This window comes from Penicillium arizonense, assembly GCF_001773325.1.
Source record: "Penicillium arizonense strain CBS 141311 chromosome Unknown PENARI_contig002, whole genome shotgun sequence".
Classification (NCBI taxonomy): domain Eukaryota; kingdom Fungi; phylum Ascomycota; class Eurotiomycetes; order Eurotiales; family Aspergillaceae; genus Penicillium; species Penicillium arizonense.
Window position 1 is genome coordinate 1,302,538 of NW_019173279.1, and position 18,125 is coordinate 1,320,662.

General features: G+C 52.3%; 9 protein-coding genes across 9 annotated transcripts; 3 read left to right on the forward strand and 6 right to left on the reverse strand.

Moving 5' to 3' along the window:
- Positions 1-25: 25 nt before the first annotated feature.
- Positions 26-2,397, forward strand: PENARI_c002G09428 (terpene cyclase/mutase family protein; the record flags this gene model as incomplete). Its single annotated transcript, XM_022627793.1, has 4 exons — positions 26-235; positions 294-757; positions 811-2,256; positions 2,310-2,397. The coding sequence occupies 4 exons, from the start codon at positions 26-28 to the stop codon at positions 2,395-2,397; spliced, it is 2,208 nt and encodes a 735-aa protein (XP_022492196.1).
- Positions 2,398-2,607: 210 nt separating this feature from the next.
- On the forward strand, positions 2,608-4,195 carry PENARI_c002G00702 (co-chaperone SGT1; the record flags this gene model as incomplete). Its single annotated transcript, XM_022627187.1, has 2 exons — positions 2,608-3,618; positions 3,677-4,195. 2 exons carry the CDS (start codon positions 2,608-2,610, stop codon positions 4,193-4,195), a joined length of 1,530 nt encoding a protein of 509 aa, XP_022492501.1.
- A 331-nt stretch (positions 4,196-4,526) lies between these two features.
- PENARI_c002G08865 (uncharacterized protein) lies at positions 4,527-5,006 on the reverse strand (the record flags this gene model as incomplete). The annotated part of the gene is made up of 1 exon (XM_022627757.1): positions 4,527-5,006. The coding sequence occupies one exon, from the start codon at positions 5,004-5,006 to the stop codon at positions 4,527-4,529; it is 480 nt and encodes a 159-aa protein (XP_022492917.1).
- A 1,629-nt stretch (positions 5,007-6,635) lies between these two features.
- Positions 6,636-8,004, reverse strand: PENARI_c002G10831 (PQ-loop repeat-containing protein; the record flags this gene model as incomplete). The annotated part of the gene is made up of 2 exons (XM_022627879.1): positions 6,636-7,758; positions 7,949-8,004. 2 exons carry the CDS (start codon positions 8,002-8,004, stop codon positions 6,636-6,638), a joined length of 1,179 nt encoding a protein of 392 aa, XP_022492426.1.
- A 996-nt stretch (positions 8,005-9,000) lies between these two features.
- On the reverse strand, positions 9,001-9,358 carry PENARI_c002G05449 (uncharacterized protein; the record flags this gene model as incomplete). Its single annotated transcript, XM_022627518.1, has 2 exons — positions 9,001-9,153; positions 9,206-9,358. 2 exons carry the CDS (start codon positions 9,356-9,358, stop codon positions 9,001-9,003), a joined length of 306 nt encoding a protein of 101 aa, XP_022492249.1.
- A 293-nt stretch (positions 9,359-9,651) lies between these two features.
- On the reverse strand, positions 9,652-10,154 carry PENARI_c002G12100 (uncharacterized protein; the record flags this gene model as incomplete). The annotated part of the gene is made up of 4 exons (XM_022627966.1): positions 9,652-9,753; positions 9,808-9,936; positions 9,983-10,026; positions 10,082-10,154. 4 exons carry the CDS (start codon positions 10,152-10,154, stop codon positions 9,652-9,654), a joined length of 348 nt encoding a protein of 115 aa, XP_022492343.1.
- Positions 10,155-10,593: 439 nt separating this feature from the next.
- On the reverse strand, positions 10,594-13,058 carry PENARI_c002G00449 (cysteine--tRNA ligase; the record flags this gene model as incomplete). Its single annotated transcript, XM_022627167.1, has 2 exons — positions 10,594-12,705; positions 12,771-13,058. 2 exons carry the CDS (start codon positions 13,056-13,058, stop codon positions 10,594-10,596), a joined length of 2,400 nt encoding a protein of 799 aa, XP_022492755.1.
- A 292-nt stretch (positions 13,059-13,350) lies between these two features.
- On the forward strand, positions 13,351-14,847 carry trm61 (tRNA 1-methyladenosine methyltransferase subunit GCD14; the record flags this gene model as incomplete). The annotated part of the gene is made up of 1 exon (XM_022627638.1): positions 13,351-14,847. The coding sequence occupies one exon, from the start codon at positions 13,351-13,353 to the stop codon at positions 14,845-14,847; it is 1,497 nt and encodes a 498-aa protein (XP_022492260.1).
- Positions 14,848-15,076: 229 nt separating this feature from the next.
- PENARI_c002G07196 (UBA/TS-N domain protein) lies at positions 15,077-17,824 on the reverse strand (the record flags this gene model as incomplete). Its single annotated transcript, XM_022627623.1, has 2 exons — positions 15,077-15,178; positions 15,239-17,824. The coding sequence occupies 2 exons, from the start codon at positions 17,822-17,824 to the stop codon at positions 15,077-15,079; spliced, it is 2,688 nt and encodes an 895-aa protein (XP_022492603.1).
- Positions 17,825-18,125: the final 301 nt, after the last annotated feature.

Here is an 18,125-nt window from a genome sequence, read left to right on the forward strand (position 1 = left end):
ATCTTCAAAAAACTCTCAATTGATAATGTCTTCTACTCCCCATATTGGCCCATGGAGGACGCCATCCCAGGGCCATCTCACCCCTGACGCCAATGGAGATCCACAGACCGACTACGCGCGCTGGCGATTGGTCGATGAAGAAGGCCGCCAGACGTGGCGCTATCTCGAATCCGACGAGGAAAACCAAAAATGGCCGCAGTCAATAGCAGACAAGTACCATCTCGGACTTCCAACGGTATTTGATGCCCAATTGACACAATGTGATCTTGAGCCTACTTCTAACGACGCTATAGGGTCTTCCCGAACTCCCAGAGGCCAAGACGCCGTTAGAAGCTGCCGAGAATGGACTATCGTTCTTCTCACATCTACAACTCGAGCCTGGTAACTGGGCCTGCGAGTATGGTGGCCCAATGTTCCTACTGCCGGGTATTCTGATCACTTACTATGTGACCAAGACCCCTATCCCCCCTGAATATGCAACAGAGATCAAGCGTTATCTGTTTGCCCGCCAGCACCCCGAAGATGGTGGTTGGGGCCTTCACATTGAAGGTCACAGCTCCGTTCTTGGTACTTCTCTGAATTACGTTGCTTTGCGTTTGGTTGGTGTCAGCGAGGATGATCCACGCATGATTAAAGCTCGAGGCCTTCTGCACAAGTTTGGAGGTGCCATCTACGGGCCTCACTGGGCCAAGTTCTGGCTTAGTATTCTGGGTGTCATGGAATGGGAGGGTGTCAACCCGGTTCCCCCTGAGATTTGGTGGGTGACGATCATCATCTGTGTACATGGTTTCTCATTGACTGGCTATCTAGGCTTCTTCCCGATTGGGTTCCTTTTGCCCCTTGGCGGTGGTGGTGTCATATGCGCCAGGTGTTCCTCCCGATGTCCTGGCTGTGGTCCAAGAAGTGGTCTCACCCGCTGGATGATCTGACCAAACAGCTCCGAGAAGAGCTATACACTCAGCCATACGATAGTGTGGATTTTGCAGCGCACCGCAATTCCATTCACGAGGCAGACAACTACTACCCCAAGACTTGGTTGCTTAATACTGCTAATGAGTTGCTGGTTCGGTTCTGGAACCCGTACCTTCGACACCCTAGCATCGTTAAGCGAGCTGAGGATTGGACCTGGGAACTGATTCGCATGGAAGACGAGAATACCAAGTATGCGGGGCTTGGACCCGTCAACAACCCGATGAACATGGTGGCCTGCTTTGTCCATGATGGCCCTGACAGCTACTCCGTCCGCCAACATCGGGAGCGATTGAATGATTACATGTGGGTGAAGGGCGAAGGCATGCTGGCTAACGGAACCAACGGCGTTCAAGTGTGGGACACGGCTTTCATCACCCAGGCCATTGTGGTTGCTGGCTTTGCAGATGACCCCAAGTGGCGGCCTATGTTGACAAAGGCTTTGGAGTTCCTCGACGATCACCAGCTACGGGAGAACGTTCCAGATCAAGAAAAGTGCTATCGTCAACACCGCAAGGGTGCATGGCCCTTCAGCACTAAGGATCAAGGTTACACTGTCAGCGACTGCACCGCCGAAGGTCTTCGCTCCACACTACAGCTGCAGGAGATGTACAACTTCCCGAAGTTGATCTCCCTGCAACGATTGAAGGATGCCGTGGATTGTCTCCTCCTTCTTCAAAACCCCAGCGGTGGCTTCTCCGAGTACGAGATTACTCGCGCGTCGCCCAAGGTAGAGTGGCTAAACGCCGCAGAAGTATTTGGTGGAATCATGATCAGTTACGACCACCCAGAATGCACGACCGCGTCCGTGACAGCACTTTCGCTGTTCAGCAAATTCTACCCAGATTACCGTGCCGATGAAATTAGGGACGCAAAGAAGAAGGCTGTCGCTCATATCAAGCACGTCCAGCGCGCCGATGGTAGTTGGTATGGCTCTTGGGGAATCTGCTTCACCTATGCTGCCTTGTTTGCGCTCGAAAGTCTGGCCAGTATTGGCGAGACTTATGAAACAAGCGCGGACTCCCGTCGGGGCTGTGATTTCTTGATTGGGAAGCAGCAGGCTGATGGTGGCTGGGGCGAGTCGTACCTTAGCAGTGCAACCCATCAATATGTGCAGCATGAAAAGTCGCAGGTGTGTCAGACTGCTTGGGCGCTTCTTGGACTCATGGAGGCCGACTACCCACACAAGGAGCCGTTGGAGAAGGGCATCAAGCTGTTGATGTCTCGTCAACAACGAAACGGAGAGTGGCTGCAAGAGGCAATTGAAGGTGTTTTCAACCAGTCCTGGTACGTTTTCCTGGTTTGAGTGTGTGTTGTGGATTCTAACACTGACTTTATAGTATGATTTCGTATCCCAACTACAAATTCTACTGGCCTATCCGTGCGCTTGGCTTGTACAGCAGGAAGTACGGAAACGAAAAGCTCTAGATCAGATCACTGCGAGGGAATAAGGTCTCAACCAGGAAATATGTACTTAATCAATAATGAAGCTGAGAAGCTATTTGACATCTACTTCTACTGCGTAATCCCACGATGCGATGACTCGTTTATCTCGTTTGAGCGACCTAATTAAAGGCCATTTGTTTTTTAACTGTTTATCTTTCCCTTCTTTCTTCTTTCTGTCTTTCATCCTCTTCCATGAAGCAACAAAATGCCTGTTGTGCATCACCCCGATATGTGGGGGACCTCTCCCGAGGCCCAAGCTCCAGTATTTGGCTGCACTGGCACCGCCTCCACTCCTCCGCCTACGCCCACCGCGAAATCCTACGCTTTGGCCCCGAAATCAGTCACAGAGAACTTGAAGATCCCTCCTACCGCGCAACAGCAGCCGCAATGAACGCCGCAGCGCAGGGCGACAAGGCCCTTTCCAGCTCCAACCTGCCTCTGGCCATCCAACACTTCACCCAGGCCCTGACGGAGCTACCCCGCGCCCCGGCCTACTACATCTCGCGCTCAACCGCCTACACACGCCTCAAGCCCGCAGACGGCGGCCCAAACCCGCAAGCCGCCCTCCGCGATGCCGAAATCGGCCTCATCCTCGCCCGCGAGCGCGGAAAGCGCGAGCTCATGCTCTCGGCCCAGATGCGGCGCGCCATCTCGCTGTATCAACTCGGGCGATACGGAGACGCGGCATTCGTGCTTGGCATTGTTGACGAGAAGGCTGGCGCTTCGTCGGAGCCTGAGGATAAATCTGCTGGCATTCAGGCTGCTATGTCTGGACAGAAGAAGGGCATTTTCGGGTCTGAGTTGCCCGTTTGGTTGGCTAAGGTGCGCAGAACGATCCGCGGGCTGCCTGAGGGGGATGAGAAGCTTGTTGTTTCTGTTGTTGAGATTCCGACCGATGTCCGTATTCCTACTGAGGCCGAGTTGAAGGCTGAGCTGGAGGCTATTAAGTCTGGAAAGGGTGTTGGAGCTGTGGAAACTGCACAGGAGGATGTCTCGAAGGCCGCTGCGGTCTCCGCTTCATCCGATGCTGCTGGATCTTCGGCGGCTCGGGCTCAGAGCGATAATGGCGGTGCTGCGGCCTCCGGTGCTGCCCCGGAGAAGGTGCGCCATGAGTGGTATCAGTCTCAGGACTCTGTTGTGGTCACCCTCTACATCAAGGGAATCCCCAAGGACAGTGTTACAACTGACCTAAAGGAGGACTCTGTAAGCCACATCTCTAATCTTCTTGTCGTACTTGGATCAGGAGCTAATCAAGCTACAGGTCTCTCTGCAATTCCCTCTCCCATCTGGCTCCGAATATGACTTCACCCTGGACCCTCTCTATGCCACTATCGATCCCTCTGCCTCCAAGGTGTCTGTCATGGGCACGAAAATCGAAATCACCTTGCGGAAGCAAAAGGCAGGCCAAAAGTGGAGTGCTTTGGAAGGCTCTTCCATCACCACTGAGCTGGCCGACCGCCCCGCTGCGCCAGCTGCAGCAGCAGCCCCAGGCCCATCTTATCCTACCTCGTCCCGTAAAGGCACTAAGGATTGGGATCAGGTTGCCTCGTCGCTTACTGAGAAGAAGTCCAAGGGTAAGGATGCTGCTGATGACGATGCCTCGGATGATGAATTCGGCGGCGATGCAGTGGATGGATTCTTCAAGAAGCTTTACGCCAATGCTGACCCTGAAACCCGCCGCGCCATGATCAAGAGCTACACTGAGAGCCAGGGTACTTCTCTGAGCACGAACTGGTCTGAGGTTGGAAAGGGTAAGGTGGAGGCTCATCCACCAAGCTGATGGCAAACGACCTGCTTGAAATGGCTCTTTCAAAATGTTTGATTTTATGATTTTCTATTGCTCTGTCGCATCCAGCGAAAGGTGTTTGCCAAATATTCTTATTCCTATCATTATCCATGTACTACTTGCCAATCTGCTAGTTTATCTTTCCCGGGATAGTGCTCATAGCGTTGAAACTGTACTTCAATTTGTAACTACCTCGAATTCACCACTTGTGATGTCAGGGTATAGCCACTGTCATAGTAAGAAGACTGGGCCTGAAAGTGAACTGAAAATATCCCCATCCCATACCATCCCCAACCGTGATCTCATCCAGCCCTAAGCCTGTTTTCTAGGGACATTTCAAAACGCCCGTGGGCTCAGTCAAAGGCTTAGCCGAGTTTCCATTGGCACCCTTCAGGACAGCATTGAACCCATTAACACCTGGCCCAATGGAGAATTCACATCCCGGCGTCATAGACGATGTTCCTAAGAACGATGGGGCATCATAATACCTCACAGTGATCTCAGTTGGCAGAATTCTTTCCACCGCACTCCTCATCAAGCCCCCTTTTGCTATATTCATTTGCTCGCACAGAATCAACACTTTGACCTCCTGGTTTTCAAACACTGTACTCTTGATGCTTGGATAGGTCGTGCAGAGCTTGTTCATGGCATCTTTCTCCAAGTCAGTCCCGGCGGAAATGTTAGATGCCAGGAAGCCGTGCTTGTTGTACACTACCACGATGCTGCAAGTGCCGAACCCAGACATAGAGACTTTCGAGTAGGTGCTCCAGTTGCCGTGTGCTGTCTGTTCAGGCACCACGTTCATTGCGGGTTTTCTTCGGCTAGGTGTGTTGGGACTGAGATCTTGAGTCGAGTGGTTGAGTTTTGGGGAGGCAAGTGATCCCTTGTCTTGAAAGGAGAATTGCTAGGATGGAAGGATTTAGTAGGGTTTTGTCTGTTCGGCCTTGTGTCTCGGTTGCTCTCCGACTACATCCTCCATGGGGGTTCCACAACTATATACAGAGATCCACAGTCAGAGAAGAATAGATAGTAATATATACAGTTGGGCTGGAATCAGGGCTGCAAAGCCTAGCACCCAAGTCAGAAGCAAACTTCCGGTGCGAGACAGTTGGCTGGGAAGCAACCACGGGTCTATAATCTTATAGACTGGGAGAGCTATATAGAATCATCCCACACCCGAACCGTGGATTGAACCTGCATAAGTCAAAATAGGCAAACTCAAAGCTGAAATAATAGGCTGGTAATTCGTTAGGGCCCCTATTCGTTGTCCGTGAAACTTATATTGCCGCCGGCCCCCCTGAACCCCAACCCGTTACATCCGCTATATTCATCTTCGCGGTAAGATTTTTTCTTTTGAATGCCCGACATCATCGGCCGCTTGCTCTAGCGTGTTAGTGTTGAGATACCTGCATAAGTAGTCCAGGCTGGTTGGCTAAGGGTTGTCAAGTTGCGTACTAGGGGTCCTGGTGAGACCGTTATATCGCGCAGGTGTGAGACGAGTCCGCGCTGGTTTGGGCACCACATATGGTATTGGGAGCCGGTATAGTCTCCAGCGCTTGCTTTTCAATATATCTATCCGTAGTATATGGCGTCAAGAATCCAATCGCGGATCTGCAATCCCTGTTCCGTACCGAACTCTTCCCTTGCATTTCGCCAGCTCGGTTTCTTGTCGAGATTGACCACTAGTTCGTCCATGATTATTCCAGGTGAAAGAAGAACAATTATTCCATGTGTTACTTTACTGGCTCATATCTGGTCTCATCTTTTCGGCTTAGACTTGAAATCCAAGAGAACTGTGACTCTTGGTTTCACAGACCTGGTCATCCGACAGCCTTTTCCAATATTTCACTCAAGTAAGGGAATTGGAGACAAAAGAGTCGTGCTGGTAGTACTCACATCCTAGTTATACAGCTCGCGTATCCGGCACTGCGGCATGGTTCGTCCTGTGTCATCCTGGAGGAAATTATGTGATTGTGATATCGGACTCAGAAGGTCGGATGTCTCAATAGATACGGAACGGTTCACAATTGAAACAGCGCTTGTTACATAGCTGATTTCAAGAAGGTTGTTGGGTGTCGCTGAGGGCATCTCATGACTGTCATTCAACGAATGTTTTGACTTACTCGTGCGCTTGAAATGTCACTGGTTCTCGAAATTTGGACTAAGGGTATGCCGTTACCCGAGACAATTTATATACAGAATGATATCGAGCCCTCCTCGAGTCCTCTTTTAGTCAATGTGCATGGCCAAAAGATACTATTGATCTAATTGTCTACGTGAACAGTGTGACGATTCCAATGCCTGATACAACCGAGCATCGACGAATCAGTACCATTACTCGGTTCCATCATAGACAAACAGCAGTTCCAGTTGTTGATTTTGGAGCTCTGCCCGTGTTCTCAGTATAATCATTTTGTTAATTCTACATGAGCCGTTACTCCTGGTCATCATGCTCATCATCAACACCCTTGCCGTCACTGTAGAGGAAGAACTGCGCGAAAATCGCCATATCCAACAACAGCGTGCCAGCACTACCAACAAGCCAGGACAGATTGACCAACACATACCGCCCATACAAGGCAGCCGCCTCACCAGAATGGCACTTCTCGCGGCGGTGTTGACCCATAGCATCCACAGAAGACGATTCGCCGTGGCAAACAGGTGAGTATGCCAAGATGGACAGCACATAGGTGAGATTACCAATGCAAGCAAATAGGAAGAAAAGCAAAGAGACTCCATCTGTGGACTTGCGACGGAAGTTCAGGAGTAGCTGGGGGAGACGTGATCCCAGGTACAGTACTGCGCAAAGGTACCCGAAGACTTGGCCGAGGACATCCATGGTAAGAGGTTCCGGGTCCGGCGCTGACGACTTCGAGGCCGGGCTGACGTACCATCCCAGCACGCCTGCGGCACATACCAATGCCACGGCGGTGGAGTTGAAAAGGATGGCTTGGATGGTTGAAATGCGACGGCGACGAGCTCGTTGAGAGCGGCTGCGTGATGAGTCGGGCTCGACGAATGGGGTTGCAGGAGAAAGATGTGTTCCATCCACGGACGAATGGAAGATATCGTGGTACGAGGCTGCTGAGTGTCGCCTTCCGCCTGAAGCAGAGACTGGGTGTGTGCCTTCTTGGAGAGGCTGTTCAGCTGCGTTTCGGGCTGGTTCTTGGATTTGAACATGACCGCTGGACTTTGGGATCAGAGCAGATCTCTCTGTTGGTGCTGGGTGCTCGACACCACTAGCCTCAGCATCGTGGATGCCACTGACTGATGGTGTAGCTTCCGGAGTGGGCGAAGGAGACAACTCGTCTCTGAGGTTAAATCCCCGGTAGTAAAAGCATTGACCCAGTAAAACTATGTCTGCTAGAGTGTAGTACACAGCAAGGATGATCATGGTGGGAAGCACACCCTGCATGACGGCGCCTAAGATGTTGAATACATCTCCGGCCAACCAGACAATGAGGAAAAGAAGGGAAAGGCCGTCTGCAGAGCCGCGTTGGAAATTTTCAATGATCTGCGGAGAGAACACGACGACCCAGCAGGCAATTGAAATTGATCTGAATCGAATTGGTTAGTGATTCATTCGAAAAGAGCAATTGACAAAGTCGGGGGATCGTCGGTCTCAATGGATCTACAACCTGTCACACTAGCATGTATGCAGCACTAGGATGGAACATGAGGATGATATACAAGAAGAACAAATTGAAAAATACGAACAAAAACAGAAATGTAGAATTTGAAACTTACCCACAGATGCCGCTCAGGGCCTCAATGTTAAAATTAGCCGCCTGCGAGGGGAACATGTTGCAGGCGGAACCGTATGATTCAGATGCGAAGATTTTCACTTAGATACCAAGTCGGAGAAGCAATATATTGCACAAAGATCGTTGATCAAAAGCCAAAAATACATTGGCTGGGCAATCCAGCTCTGCAGAAGTCGACAATAGAATAATTGAAGGTGCGGGAAAAGAATTGGAGAAAACGGATGGAACGTTGGATGACGTATGGGGCCGGTCACGTGCTTTGGAGTATATATCGGAGAATTAGACAGGACGTGTAATTCATGCTATTTCTAGCTATTTCTAGCTGTCTTTGAAATTATCTGGAAGGTCCACACCAGCAAGGAAGTAAATCTCCTCAGCGGAGGTCAGGCTAGCCGAATCCACCCGTCCTCAAAGCATGAGAAAGGCCGAGAGAGACATCCAGGACATTGAGGTGCTCTTGAATTGGCTTGTTCAAAACGATCTTCGTATTGATTTTGAGGGTTATCCAGAAAAACCAAAGCAGGATCTGCTCTCTGGGGTTCGCAAGTTGTATCAAATGCACGCTACAGTTCGCCGTCTCCTTGAGACTACCTTGAAAGCGGAGGATTTTGCACTCATCAATGACTAGATAACTTCGCGATAGACTGACAGTTGCGGACGACAGATTCAGCAATGGAAAGGTAATTTTTTCCGCTGGCGTTCCAATCCCAAGTCTTCATCTTTATTATTGCATCCCCAGCTCTTTTCTGAAAATCTTCCTCGCTCTCATTGTCGTCCCATTCACCGTCCTTTGTATTCAGCGGCTCTTCGCCCAAAATGTAAAAGGATATAAACGACAATAGAAACTCTTCTACTCGACACCTGAAGCAATCGCCCACCGGGTGATCGAGGAGATGACCAATCAATGATTCCATGTACATGCGAGGTGTTGGCGTCAAGATCTTTCGCCTGCGATCAAAGGTAGAGATGACTTCGACTGTATCCTGGAGCGGAATGCCAACAAACGACAGTGGGTAGAGAAGTAATTGGAAACCCTTATGTAGCTTGTGGATTTTGCCACCTCGCTCGCTCCCACGGTCCGTATCTGCCAGTGTCGCGGGTGGATGGGAGCTCACAGAAAAATCCACGGTTTGATAGGATCTGCGATGAACGACTGAGCATTTCATCGGGGACTGCCCACTCGACAAGCTGGGATTCGCAAGTTAGCACAGTGCCGAATACCGCGGTTTTTGTTGCTTACCATAAGGGCTTCAGGGTCTCCATGACGCCACTCTAACTGCTGCCCGTACTCCACGACAGGGATACCCTCGTCATCTAGAGCCTCCGCAGCTTTTCTGACAATGGGATGATGAGGTTGTTGCAGGAATGTCTCTTCCTGGGATGGTGGTTCCATCTTTCCTGCCTAAATGGTAGGACGCTTTGTGTCGGAAGTCGGACTTTGGAAAGTTCGTTAATCTTTTGAAGGGTGGAGATAACGAAACGTTGTAATATCGCCGGCCTCATGGGCGGTCGAGGAAAATATTACATAATACACGCAGTCTGTCTGTCGGGCACCTGCGTCCGCGTTCTCCAGGTGGCAGGCAGGCAGGCCCTACAGTACATATTGCTATGCCAAGAGCTTAAAGTAAACCTTAATAGGACTGTGGAGAAGCTATAGTCAAATGATAAGATAAAGATCGATTACGGTCACATGATGGGTATTGGTTGGTCCCTGTTAGCCAGAAAATAAGGGCCATCAAACAAAGCTGCCAGCGAAGGGATAGTAGGAGTAGCGTACCGCGTCTGCTCCTCTGGTGTTTCTATTAGTGACACCTTTGGCATTTGCTTTCATTCAAGACATACCGCAATCTCGACGGCTAATTCTTCAACGGTGATCGATGAGTACTTTGCATGCAGCGTATTCGCATCAGCTAGAGATGCGGAAATCACCTCGGCGCGTGCTGGTTTGGAGAGCTCGGCGAAGGCAATGGCCTGGGCGGTTAGCATCCACCTTACTCCAAGATGTGGTGGTTCATACTTGGTTGGAAGTGCAATCCTGGAAAGGTCCCAGAGTTTTGGCAACTGTGAACTGTCAGTTTTCTGTTCATAGACATAGATCTGTTGTAAGATGGCTCACTTTCTTCGTCCATTGTGTCGCAGTCAATAACGGTGCGCGACCGCATGTAGTCGAGACCTGTCTGGACAACCATTTTGAGTGCAGAGGAGATTAAAATGGAATCAGTTGGTGTAGAGGACACTAAATACAAGGTCTGAAAGGCAAGTGATGGGAAAAGGGATGAGATGATAGACATCCCACCTTCTCCGGATAGAACCCCAATGGCCTACCTATTATGGGATACGAGTTCCGGGGCCCCATCAGCCCACCAAGTGGCAAGTCCAGGCACTTTTGCTCGGCCCGAGTACTTACATGTTCTCTGGACTACGCTGCTCCGGGCTGCATACATGTACATTGAAGGGTAGTGCTTAGATTATCCCAATCAGGCAACTGTTGGATTCTGTAGAACAAAACGATATAAGTTTGATATATGCCGGAAACGCCCCGCGATGCAAAATGGACAATGGATAACCGCCCCGAAATACCGAGGTATCAAGCTAGATACTCAAAAATGCTTTTCTTGGGCCTTGGTTCTATTTGGCCTGGGTGGCCAACCACGCCTCGTGCGTCTTCTTCTGGCGCTCCCAGTCCTTGCGAAGCTTCTTTGCGCGGCTCTTGGTGATCTCCTCGCCAGCGGCGTCACGGGTAGGAACACCTTCCTCATCCCAGGCGCTGAACTCGTTGGTGCGGAACATCTCCAGGTGGCTCAGCTTGCCCTTTTCGGCCTTCTTGAGAGCTTCCTGCTCCTTCTTCAGCTTTTCCTCCTGTTTTTGGCGAGCACGTGTTTCCTTCTCCTCGCGTGCCTTGAGCATCTCCTGGGTAACCGGTCGGACAAGAGCAGGTTGATTGTCCCGATCCTCGAGGTAAACGCCAACATCGAAGAGGTCAATGTCACGCACCCGGTCGCACAGGGACAGGATATCCTTGCCAATTGAATCAGATGACTCCAAGGACACAACCTTGTTGCGGAAGTTGGAGTAAAGCTCCGCGTAAGGCTTGGCAGACTCGGAGGCCTCTTGCGGAGCCGGGGCACGGGCAACGGCGTCTTCGACATCCTTGGCCGAGATGCCAGCCTTTGACCGCGCAGCTTGTCGCAGAGTGTCACGAATAGCCGAGAGGGGATACAGGTAAGGCTTGGCCTCCTCGGGAACATCGATACCAGACCAGCCAAGTTCAGCATTGTCAGCCGACGCGGTACCGTTAAGACCAAAGATGTTGACAATAGAGGTGACCCATCGTGCAGCATCCTCGGCATCCTTCGGGTTCAAGGTGGCCTTGTCGACGACGTTGAACTTGGTGATGAGCTCCGAGATGGTTTGCATGACACCTGGAGTGTTGAAGGAGTCGCAAAGCTGCTCATCGACAGCCTTCTTGGCCGCTGCCAAATCAGCGGCAAAGGTGGTATCGGTGCCAGACGACTGGGCGGTTGAAGGGTTCTTGACCTTGAGGAAGAAGTTGTTCACCTTATCCTCCCATGAGCTGCTGGTGTTGACCAGCTCATCTGTGATCTCAACACCGTCCTTCCAGCCACCCAGAAGGAACACAATGCGCAGACTTCTCGGGGTCCAGTCCTTTCGGTCAAGCGCTTCCCGAATGGTGGTAAAGTTCTTCAGCGACTTGGACATCTTAGATCCTTGGATGGACAGATGTCCCATGTGCAGGAAGTAGTTGACCCACTGGTCATGCTTGTGGTCATCATGCCAGTAGGCCTCGCTCTGAGCAAGCTCATTGTCGTGATGCGGGAAAGCAAGATCAATGCCTCCGGAGTGAATATCCATCTGGTTGCCTAGCCTGGCAGAAGCCATGGCCGAGCACTCAATGTGCCATCCAGGGCGACCCTTGCCCCAGACACTAGACCACGCCGGCTCACCAGGCTTGGAGGACTTCCAAAGAGCGAAATCAGAAGCACCGCGCTTCTCTGTCGTTTTGCTGGCCAGCGAGCCTTCACCTTCTGCAGCCAACTTGTTGTCAGACCGACTCCACGGCTCAAGGCGAGCATACGGGTGGCCGGCGGCCTCGAAAGCGTTGATGTCAAAGTAAACCGATCCATCTTTTGTGGCATATCCAAACTTGTTCTTAACAATGCGGTCCACGAAAGCCGCAATCTCGTCACCGTATTCCGTCACGCGAGTTAACTCAGTGGGATCAAGAACATTCAGATCCCGCATATCGTTGAGGAACCGCTCCTCATATCTCTTAGTAAGCTTGGTGAAGATGCTGTGGTCGTTGGCATCAACGGATGCGCCCTTCAGCGCATCAAGATAAGGAAGAATAAGGTCTTGCGCATCCGTGTAGAACAACTCAGCAAACAGAGCAGGGTCGGCGCTCTTGTCATCGCGGGTCTCAGCCTGCACGATGACACTTGCTGCGGATGCAGCTGTCTTGATGTGCATTTTGACCTTAGCCTCGTCATCGCCAGCCTTTTCATTCCCGGGCAGAGCTCCACCGTTCAGAATAGTCTTGTATGTCTTTTCCACCTCTACCTTGTATTGCGACGGAGGAAGTGCGGAATCGAGCAAGGGCAGGTTCTTCTTCAAGTAGGCAGTGAAGGCACTCTTGGCGATATCGAGAACCTCCGGGGTAATTGTAGGGCTAGCGGCAACGAATTCGTTGAACAGGTGTTGTTGTCTGGCGCGGAGAATGATCTATAGGATTCATGAGTCACGCCATTCGGGGTCGTTGGCATCTACACCACAAGGCGCGTCCATACCTTGTCGTCGACGTCCGTAATGTTCATAACAAAGTTGACATCGAACTTGAAGTAGTCGCGCATAATTCGGCGGATGATATCGGTGCTAACATAGTTGCGGGCGTGTCCCAAATGCGCATCGTCGTAAACAGTCGGGCCACACGCGTACCACAGGACCTTCTTGCCGGCGGGATCGATCGGGACAAAGGGCGTCTTGGACTTTGTCAACGAGTTCCACACCTTCAAAGCAGGCAGTTGCGCGTCCGGGCTGGACGGTTGCCGCCATGGCGGCTGTTGACGTGAAGACATGGACCTAAAAGAAGCGAACGAAGGTATAAACCGCTGTCTAAACGGAGAAGAAAGGGAAGGGAGAGAACGGGGGAAGAGCATAAAGAGAAGCAATGGAGGGGGAGGGGCTCTTGTTACGACTCATCTAGCACTTGCGGACTCGCTGTGATTGGCGCCAGCTGGGGATGGGAGGACCAAGCCCTAAGCCCTACTTTATACCCCGATCGGGTAATCAGCATGGCAACTTTTTCGTTGCGGAGATCAAAGTCCTGACGTTACCAGGCAGTTTCGCATTTCCCTCCTGTCACTCACCATGCCGTCTCCATTCTTGACGCCGAATGCCACGGCCGACGCAGACGGTCTCGCTCTTCTACAGCTGCGTCGCGACCATATCATTCCAACAATCCTCCGCAAATACGACGACGAGAACCAAGGCTACCTCGAAGGAAAGGTGACCAATACCCGATTCGGATCCTTCCCACACAGCACCCTCATCGGCAAACCCTGGGGCTCGCAAATTGTCGCTTCAAAAGTCGACACCGGCTCGCGCGGCCGCAGAAACACCGGAAAACGCAAGGCTGAGGAGCTCGATGCATCGGGAGCAACAACACCCGCGGAGGACGAGAAGCCCGAATTGAAGGCCGCGGTCGCTGCAACCAGTGGTTTCCTGCACGTTCTCGCCCCAACACCCGAAGCCTGGACCTTGTCCCTCCCCCACCGCACCCAGGTCGTCTACACACCCGACTACAGCTACATCCTTCACCGACTCCGCGCACGACCAGGAAGCACAGTCATCGAAGCCGGAGCGGGTAGTGGCTCCTTCACACACGCGGCCGTGCGCGCCGTGTTCAACGGGTACCCCGAGACAGCGCAGGCGAACAAACGGCGACGTCTGGGAAAGGTGTGCAGTTTCGAGTTCCACGAGCAGCGCGTGGGCAAAATACAAGCAGAACTCAAGGACCATGGACTCGATGGGCTAGTGGAGGTTACACATCGCGACGTCTACGAAGACGGTTTCCTACTAGGTGATCCCAAGACCGGCCAATCGCCCAAGGCCAACGCCATCTTCCTGGACCTACCTGCGCCCTGGCTGGCATTGAAACATCTCACGCGCAACCCTCCCTCCGGCGAGTCAGCTCTTGACCCGTCATCACCTGTCTACTTATGCACTTTCTCGCCTTGTCTCGAGCAGGCCGAGCGCACGATCCGCACAATGCGCCAGTTATCATGGCTGAATATTTCCATGGTAGAGGTTGCCCAGCGTCGGATCGACGTGAGGCGGGACCGTGTTGGGTTAGATACTGAGGGCGTGCGTGGTGCAACCCTGTACCCGAAGACCGTTGACGAGGCAGTCGCCAAGCTGCGCAGCGATGAACAGCGCGCCAAGCGCATCCGTGACCACCGGCAAAACAGAGAGGACCCCGATTACAAAGAGATTGTGGAGGATCCGCCGGCTTACAAGGAGGCGGCTTCTGATGCGCCTTCATATGCCCTAGGTCGCTTGACGCACCGGACAGAGCCGGATCTCAAGACGCACACTTCATATCTGGTGTTTGCTATCTTGCCTCGGGATTGGTCCGAAGAGGATGAACAACGTTGCAGGCAACAATGGCCGTCCGAGAGGATTGCTAAGCCGGATGATAAGCCGACGAAGAGCAAGAAGCAAATGAAGAAGGAGGCTGCGTTGGAGCGGATACGGATTCGGGAGGAGAAGAAGCAACAGGAGCGGGAAGCAGGGGCTGAGGAGGGAGCTCAGCCTGAGATGGAGGTCAAGACAGAATTAAAGTCTGAGGAGATGACCGATGCATGATCAATGATTGTACAAAATAAGTTATTCTGCCAACATAAAGTAACGGAGTTTCAACGTGGTTAATCATATGACAACCAAACTACAATAAACCTGAAAGACAGACATGGCAACGGCTCAGATGGAATAGTCTAAAAGTAAATGCTATGAAAAGTGCTTTCTAGGGTTATAAGATCATGATATGCAACAAGAACAAAATTGGGGTAGATGGTATCAACAAAGATTGCAAAGCTCATAGATTATTCTCAACCCTGAACTTATCCCAAGCTTCATTGAGAGTTCCGAAAACAGCTCCAGCAATCATGCGCTGTTCAGTGGTGGCAGTAGTAGAGATCTAAGCAGAAAGTCAGACAAGAACCGAGAATTGCAGGGGAGTATGAAGAATCAAACATACCTTATCAGGATGCACCTTGCCAATCCCCTTCATATACTGAATCTTAACCTTGTTTGGCAAAACCAGCTCTGCCAAACCGACCTTCTTCCATCCGGCTTCGGGCCACAACACAGAGTCCAGACTGCCTAGGAGCGCGCGCAGGTTATCCTGCTTGCCATTCCTCCAGGTGGCCAGTCTTGTATCGACACTCTCCATAAGAGCGAACTTCTCTTCATCGGCGCGCTCAGCTGCCTGGTTAGCTTGTCGAAGCCGACTAACTGCTTCGAAGTCCTTCCCAGACGCCGAAGTGGCCGTGAGGTCCGACAAAGCAGACGATTGCTTAGGCGCCGGCAGAGGCTTCTTCCTGGCAGGAGCGGCCGGCTTGTATTGGGGTTTGCCGGTGCCAGCGGCTTTCTCGCACCGGTTCCGGCCTGCGATACTTGTGCTTCCGCCGTGGCCAGACTCCACGGCCAGCTTCCATGCCTGTGCTGCATCCCCCCAGCGTTCGAGTTGTTCGAGTGCTTCAGCCTTGCGCATTAACGCCTTGCCGAAGAAATCTTTCATGGGCTTGGGCGCTTCGCCATTTCCTAGATCAATTGTTTCATTTTCGCCCTTCGATGGTCCGATGAAAGTGAGGATGACGTCTGCATCTTCAATCGTAGACTTGGGTTCTCCAATCTTTAAACCCGTCATTGCGCGGTTACTGCGAATGATAAGTGTAATAGGATGCTTGTCAGGAAGCATACCAAGAGCTGCAGAGAAGCTTTGGTGGGCTTCTGCGTAATCACCTCGCTTATATGATTCTGCGGCCTTGCCACGGTGCCGATGTGTCGATTCAAGCGCCTGTGGGGATACCGGTGGGATAGACCGTGCTGGGGCTTTGGGGCGCACGGGGATGGGAGTTGAACGTGCAGAAGGCGTAGCGGTCTGGGCTGGGGGAGATGGCTTTGGACGACTGGCTGAAGGTGCAGGAGAATCAAATAGGTCGACACTGGGCTCAGGCTGCGGTGACGCTTGGGGGCGCCTGCGTCTCGCAGGGCTAACATATGCTTCCGCTGACTGCTCTTCCGCGGCAAACCGTGAAAGTCGAGATTTTGGATCCTGGGAGCCTTGTCGGGATGGGCGCTGGAGGAAGTTGGATTGCTGTCGTGGCTGAGCAGCACTTGGAGAGGGCTGATTGCGGGGAATCTGACTCCTCGGATCAGGTTGGGAGCTTTCGCGGGGACGAGTAGGTTTGCGGGGCCGACCATCGCCAGACTCAAGGAGAAGCGCTTCGTTTGTGAAATCTTGCGGTTGCGTTTGGACCTGGGCTGGCTGCTCACGACGACCTGGACGTTGAGGCTGTGGAGGAGCTTCGTCATGTGAAGATGTTTCTCTCATCCAGCGAGGCTGGCTGGGGTCATGATCGGTGTTGAATTCATTCACAGCTTGCTGGAACTTCTTGCTACCGGTTTTCCAGAGCGAGCCTGCGGACTTCAACAAGTTGTTGCCAAATTGCGACGCCATCTGCGCAGGATCCTTGTCCGCTGATGCAGGGCTCCTTCTGTCATCGCGAGAACGGGGAGATTGTGTTCTCTCTTCCCTCATCCAGGAGGGCGCATCGCGATGACGGCTGTCGCTTCTTTCGGGACGGTCAGCAGGGTGACCGCTTGGGCGTCCGTCGGACTTCTGCCGAGATTCGGCATGGGCTTGGGTAAGAAGCCACCCAACGGCCGCCTGGACATCCGTTCCGGTTTCGGTGGTTTTGAGAGCTTGGCGAGACTTGTCCGCAGGGAATCCCATGTCAACCAGCTCCGCAATGGCTCGATCGACGTCGGAAGAAGGCATGGGGGATACATCTTGGTCGCGTCCGCGGTCTGAGGACGTGGCTGATGCAAGAGGCGATTGCTGACGAGGGATTTCTGATACCGGCTTCCCTAGTAGCCCAAGGAAATCGTCATCGTCGCCTTGTTCGGGGACAGGAGCGGGGGCGGCCTTTGGCTTCAATTGGTTCAAACCGAATGGGTCGTCATCATCAAAAGCATTCAGTCCCCCTGTATTGTCCTGCATGGATATTCCCCCATTGGAAGGTGTCTGTCGGCTATTCGTATCGATTCGAGGCGATGATCTAGCGGAGTTTGGGGCTGGGAAATGAGTGGATGCGTCTACCGGCGCAGCAGCATTGAAAGCAGCTAGAATATCATCTTCATCGGCGGGCGATGATACCTGCTGGGGAGCTGGAGCTGTAACGGGGCTCTGCGTGCGTCCTTGCTCAAAGTTGTCCCAGAATTGATTGTTCTGTCCTCCGTATTGCGACTCAAATCGGCTGCGATTGTCGGCCTCTTTCTTGGCTTTTTCCTCCTGCATGCGCTTCTGTTGTTCCATAAGAGAAAGGTTCTTATTTCCAGCGGAAGGGCCAAATGAGACCAGGTTGGCAAAGCTATCGCCAGTCGATGCGGGGGGCTTTGATGGCGAGCTAGAGCGATTCGACGTGGCGGATAAAGGCGTAGACCTGCCGGAGCCGCCATTTGATGGAATACTGGGAAACAAGTATCCAGAGCTCATGGGCGGAGGTTTGTTTGACTTGCTTGTGTCGGAGGACCAACTCAAGCCGTTAAGGTCCTCCATGTTGAGGTTGTCGCGGAGCTGCGAGAGTGACGTCGGGTCGTCTGGTGTCGGAGGATTAGGTCCTGGGGAATTGATGAAGGGTTTCCATGATCTCACCAGCTCATCAAAGAAGTCTGAAGTAATTGCGCCTTGCAATGGTCAAGCAGATGTACAATACCCGTTGCCCCCTGCATGTGGGGGATCCAGACCGCACGGGCTGAGGCGTTGGCACGTGATGCTATGTTTCCGTTCATTCTGAAGCCTCAACTCCTTATGCCTGATGTCACTTCGGTCAATTGGTCAAACCCGCTGGGACTTTGAC